The 6478-nt window shown below is 40.6% G+C and overlaps 1 protein-coding gene across 1 annotated transcript in view; it reads right to left on the bottom strand.

Moving 5' to 3' along the window:
- Nucleotides 1–6478, bottom strand: part of LOC103256088 (unconventional myosin-IXa) — a 151020-nt gene that overhangs the window by 61156 nt on the left and 83386 nt on the right. The window contains exon 8 of the mRNA XM_021710421.1: nucleotides 2158–2284. Within this exon, the coding sequence (XP_021566096.1) occupies nucleotides 2158–2284 (127 nt within the window). The remainder of the gene's footprint in view (nucleotides 1–2157; nucleotides 2285–6478) is intronic.

The following is a 6478-nucleotide window of genomic DNA, read 5'->3' on the forward strand; positions in this document are numbered from 1 at the left end:
TATTGTAGAGATGAGGTCTCCCTGCCCGGGCGGGTCTTGAACCCGCGGGTCTCGAACCTGTGGATTCAGGCAATCCACTCACCTCAGTCTCCCAAAGGCGCGGGATTACAGGCTGAGCCACCGAGCCCGGCAAAAGTGAATTTTAATGTAAGCAAACTTTAAAAAGTACCTAAGAGCCGGGCTCGGTGGCTCAGCCTGTAATCCCGCGCCTTTGGGAGGCTAAGGTGAGTGGATTGCCTGAGCCCGCGGGTTCGAGACCCGCCTGAGCAATTTGGCGAGACCTCATCTCTCCAATAAATCAAAAAATCAGCCAGGCGTGGCAGCGCATGCCTGTAATTCCGGCTACTCGGAAGGCTGAGGCGGAAGGATTGCCGGAGCCCAGCAGGCAAGGCTGCGGTGGCCGGGAGCGGCCACTGCACTCCAGTCTGGACGACCGAGTGAGACTCCAACTCAAAAAAAAAAACAAACCAAAAAACTACCTAAGAGATTGGAGGATTCCAGGAAGGAATATGGACTATGACAAGAGGATCAAACTGCATGACAAATATATGAAACAACTGTAAATTCAACAAAAGGAAATAAATGGTGCTGATCTAAATTAACTGTGAAAGTTAGTGAAGTCTGTAGGACAAAGGCAAAATGAATTTATACATAAGCACTGTACTCAGTTGATAAAGTCATTCCCCACAGGGGTATGTGTTAACAATATTCCTACTACTAAATATGTATGCTGGAATTGAACAATTAAGTAAAGGGATGGTGGAGGGTAGGAGAAAGGTTTCTTGTTGAAGCTGGAGATTAGAGATATGTAGGGGAGAAGGCTAGAATGATCCATGTGGGAATGGATTACAGCTGGAGATATCAGTATGAACTCATGTTTAGCTTTATGCAGATGATCACATAAAGAAATATTTATACATATGTGTATATATACAGGTTAATATACATATATGCATTTCCTTGCTCTGTCAGATGAGAAGGCATGTAAGAAATGACCCCCCTATTTAATGGGGTGAATCTTTCAAGATGAGAGGTTAGCTCATAAAATATGAGAAATCATCACTCCAGGAGGAAATAATAAGGAACTTGATTAAACCCATGAAGAAAAAGAACAGTAGTACCATTTCTCTCCACTTACCCAAATATGCCATCCTCAAATAAAATAACCTAACCAAAAATCTCAGAATGAAAAGAAATCCCAACTATAAAAAGAGAAAATTTAGCATAGGCTCAGGACATTATACTGTCTAGAGTGGAAATATTTCATCTATCCAGCAAATTGAGGGATTATGGATGTCTGGGGCAAGTGCAGGCAAGGGAAAAAACCCAAATCTTCTAAAGATCCTGGCATACTCAATAGAAAAGTAAGGCAGGTAGCCAGGAGCAGTGGCTAATGCCTGTAATCCCAGTACGTAGGGAGGTGGAGGTGAGAGGACTGCTTGAACCTAGGAGTTTAAGACTAGCCTGGGCAACTTGGCAAGACCTTGTTTCTACAATAAATAAAAATATTAGCCAAGCATGTTGGCACACACCTGTAGTTTCAGCTACCTGGAAAGCTAAAGCAGAAGGATCGCCTGAGCCCAGCAAGTTGAGGCTGTGGTGGTCCTGAGCATGCTACTGCACTCTAGACTAGGCAACAGAGTAAGACTCTGACTAAAAAAAAAAAGTAAGGCAGGTATCAGGAGAAATTCCATCTTTTGGAAACACTATTTAAAAACAGTGTCTGGCCAGGAGCAGTGGCTCACACCTGTAATCCCAGTACTTTGGGAGGCAGAGGAGGGAAGATCACTAGAGGCCAGGAGTGCAAGACCAACCTGAGTCACACAGTGAAATCCTGTCTCTACAAAAAAAGTACAAAATTTAGTCAGGCATTGTAGTGTGTGCCTGCAGTTCCACCTACTTGGAAGGCTGATGCAGGAGGATCACTTGAGCCCAGCAGGTCAAGGTTGCAGTGAGCTGTGATCATGCCACTGCAATTCAGTCTGGGCAACAGAGCAAGATCCTATCTCTAACAAAATAGAAAAATAAATAAACAAAAATTGTTTAATAAAAACATTATATAAAACATAAACCCATTTATGCATACAAAACAGTTACACAAAATAAAAAATAAGTTACCCAGTATTTGAAATGACAATTGAAAATGTAATCACTCACTTCTAATAATTCTGAAACAATAGGCAGAACTTCAGGATTACAAATATCAATGGAGTCATCCCGGTATGTCTTCTTTTTATAACAAATATTACCCAAATGTAGTATTGCTGAGAGAAGTGAGAAAATCCTGTGAAAACAAAACCACAAATTATAGTCATATGCATTCTCAAAGCTCATTTCATTCTAAAATTCAACTAAAGCAAATTAACTAGTACCAATATCAAGTATTTAGTCTTTGGAAAAATAAGAAACATGAGAATAATAACTATAATGACTAAAATTCACTGTTTACTATGTGTCAGGCACTGCACAAAATGCTTTACCTGACTTTAAGTATTATACCATTTCTTAAGTAGTTGTTTCAAAGGGATTTCTGCTACAGCCCAAATTTGCTGCAGTGTTTTTAAAAGTCTATGCCTTTCTAGGCCAGGTGTGGTAGCTCATGCCTGTAGTCCCTGTAGTTTGGAAGGCTGAGGTGAGAGGACTGTTTGAGCCCAGGAGTTCAAGACCAGCCTAGGGAACATACCAAGACCTTGCCTCTACAAAAAATTATTTTTAATTTTTTCTTTTTCTCTTTTATTTTTATTTTTGAGTTGGAGTCTCACTCCGTTGCCCAGGCTGGAGTGCAGTGGCACACTCACTGCCACCCCAGCATCAACCGCCTGGGCTTCGGTGATCCTTCGGCCTCAGCCCTCCATGTAGCCGGAACTACAGGCGTGCTACCACACCCAGCTAACTTTTTCATTTATTGTAGAGACGAGGTCTCGTCAAGTTGTCCGGACTGGTCTTGAACCAGCAGGCTCAGGCAATCCACTCGCTTTGGCCTCCCAAAGTGCTGGGATTACAGGCTGAGCCACCAACCCTGGCCAATTTTTTTCTTTTTAAAGTACATGCCTTTCTAAATGCTACTCCTCCTGTCTGGAATGCCTTGCCCCTGTACTGTACTGATTTCAGATACACTGATTCAGAATCACCAAAAGAAAGATCCTAAATCTATTTTTTAAAATCAAGTATCTTAGGTGTTTTTTCAATTGTTAGTTATGTTTTTAAAATGCTTTCCACATCATATTATGGTGTCTTTGGTAAATGCGTTCCGTAAAAAAAAAAAAAAAAAAAAGCACAAGTTTTAGTGAGGTATATCAATTAGTATCAGGCCTTTATTGTCAAACATCTTCATCTGTGCCCTCCCTTCACCTAAGTCAGAAAATACGTGCCATCCAGTTAACAACCAATTCCGCTTGTGCTCTATATCCTGTCAACACCTGTTAACTCTGAAATCTTAAGTTACCAAGGATCTCCATACAGCTAAAAACACTATACAGGGGGTGCCCAAAAAATGTATGCACACTTTAAGTATGACGTTTGCTCCAAAGACGGCATTAATCAAATGAATGCTAGCATCATCATGCAACAGGCAGGACAATCAAAGAAAATGGTAGAGTGAACATCATACTACACTGCTACCTTAATTCAACTCAACTTCAAAAATATATACATATATAACATCTCTTAAAATATGCATACTTAGCCGGGCTCGGTGGCTCAGCCTGTAATCCCGCGCCTTTGGGAGGCTGAGGTGAGTGAATTGCCTCAGCCCGCGGGTTCGAGACCCGCCTGGGTAGCGAGACCTCATCTCTACAATAAATCAAAAAAATCAGCTGGGCGTGGTGGCGCATGCCTGTAATTCCGGCTACTCGGAAGGCTGAAGCGGAAGGATCGCCGGAGCCCAGCAGGCCGAGGCTGCGGTGGCCGGGAGCGGCCACTGCACTCCAGTCTGGGCGACAGAGTGAGACTCCAACTCAAAAAAAAAAAAAAAAAAAAATATGCATACTTTTTTTTGGTAACCCTGTATTTATGTTCTTAACTAATCTAACATCTCAGAGGCATTTAACACAGTTAAATATTTCATCTAAAAGCCTTTCCTCAATCTCCTTAAAGTCACACATCTTTGTGCCTTATTCAGTTATTTTCTTAAAATAAATATGGCCTGCTTGTGAAAATTTCACTATGGGTTTTCCTAATATTAGAGAGTATTCTAAACAAAACAAAGTTATTGCTTTAGGAACTTAATATACTTTTGAGAAGTATTAAATCAACATTTAATTTATAAATCTAATTTTTGAAATAATTTTAAAATTTTTAATGTTTTAATCATTCACATTACTCAAAGGAAATACATGTCTATTACAAAATAATAACTCATAAAATTATCCTGAGTTAAACGATCGACTTCTGTATCAACTGAAACATTATTTAAAAACGAATGAAAGGCAAAAAACAAAACCACAAATTCATCAACCACTTTTTAAAAACTATTTTTAGTAAGATATGGTTGCTAATTACACTATTTCAATATTTTGGATTCAATAATCAACACATCAGTGTTTTCACACAAAACATGTGATGCATAAGTATTTTTGTCAGCAATAATAAATGTTAAATAAACAATCTAAGGCAATCTTTTAAAAGACTTTGAAATATTAGTAAGAATCCTTGTTCTCAAAAAGCTTACAACCTTGCATTAGGAGATACCAATAAATAACTACACTAATGGGCAGGATATCTTAAAATACAGAAGGAAGAAACAAAGCACAGTTAAAGAAAAGTTAATTAGGCCAGGCCCAGTGGCTCAGCCTGTAATCCCAGCACTTCAGGAGGCCGAGGCGAGTGGACTGCCCAAGCCCGGGGTTTGAGACCAGCCCGGGCAACTTGGTGAGACCTCGTCTCTACAATAAAATAAAAAATAGCCAGGCATAGTAGCACACGTCTGTAGTTCCTGCTACTTGGAAGGCTGAGGCAGAAGGATCGCTGGAACCCAGAAAGCCGACGCTGGGGTGACCGTGAGAGTGCGTGCCATTGCACCCCATCCTGGGCGAAGGAGTGAGACTCCAACTCAAAAAAACAAAAAACAAAACAAAAAGTTAATTAAAAGGCAGGACATGTGCCGGGTTCGGTGGCTCAGCCTGTAATCCCAGCGCTTTGGGAGGCTGAGGTGAGTGGATTGCCTGAGCCCACGGGGTTGAGACCCGCCTGGGCAACTTGGTAAGACCTCATCTCTACAATAAAATAAAAAAAAATTAGCTGGGCGTGGTAGCGCATGCCTGTAGTTCCAGCTACTTGGAAGGCTGAGGCGGAAGGATCCCCAGAGCCCAGCAGGTCGAGGCTGCGGTGGCTAGGAGCGTGCCACTGCACTCCAGTCTGGGTGACATAATGAGACTCCAACTTAAAAAAAAAAAAAGGCAGGACATGAAGAGTGCTCTAAAAAAGAATAGGTTTCAATTCGCCTATCAAATTTAAGGTTGTCTACAAGATTATGTTGAGAGAGATTCTGGGATAGATCTATGTTCAATAGAAAAGAATGTTGTGATTTTTATCAGAGCTTATCTGGAGAGGGGAGTGGCAGTATACATATGTCCTTTATACAAAAAATTAAACATATCTGAATAAGTAGAAAAGAGATAAACATCATTCCAAATAAGAAAAATAGTTAACTGTTTAGAATACAACATAATGTTTTAGAGAACAAGACCAGTCCAGTTAAAACACAAAATTTTGTCAGGGAATATCTGAAGATAAAACTTGAGTATGGGGAAGGTCAAACTGAAGGCCAGGCTACTAGGAACACATTGTTTTCAGTAATTTTCAATACAGAATTCAGTCATATAGCCAGGCATGGTGATGGATGCCTGTAGTCTCAGCTACTCAAGAGGCTGAGGTGAGAGGATTGCCGGAGTCCAGGAGTTCTAGACCAGCCTGGATTATAGTGAGTTCCCATCTCAAAAAAAAAAAAAATTAAATCATATCAGAAAGTGCAAAAGACAATCCCTTGGTGTATGGGAAGCAAACGTTTCCAACTTCTGTTATCTAAAGAAAATTAAGTTTCACTATTATTTAACATATACACTCAATTCATATGTCAACCAATCAGGTATCACAAGCAGTGAATGAGATATTCTAAGGGTAGAGACAAAGTAATACACAGTGAAACTGAGAGAGGTACTTTCATTTCAGTATACTGTAGTTTATTATCACCAATTGAATGAGTTTGCATATTTACATACTGTATTATTTGATTTTAATTAACTTCTCACAAAAAAAATTCCAGCAAAGAACCTGCTAATTAAAAAGTCCTACCAGCCGGGCTCAGTGGCTCAGCCTGTAACCCCAGCACTTTGGAAGGCTGAGGTGAGTGGATTGCCTGAGCCCGTGGGTTCGAGACCCGCCTGGGCAATTTGGTGAGACCTCATCTCTACAATAAAATTTAAAAAATTAGCTGGGCGTGGTAGTGCATGCCTGTAGTTCCAGCTACTTGGAAGGCTGA

Source organism: Carlito syrichta, unplaced genomic scaffold (assembly GCF_000164805.1).
Source record: "Carlito syrichta isolate Samal-C Ts95f unplaced genomic scaffold, Tarsius_syrichta-2.0.1 Scaffold288912, whole genome shotgun sequence".
NCBI classification, from domain to species: domain Eukaryota; kingdom Metazoa; phylum Chordata; class Mammalia; order Primates; family Tarsiidae; genus Carlito; species Carlito syrichta.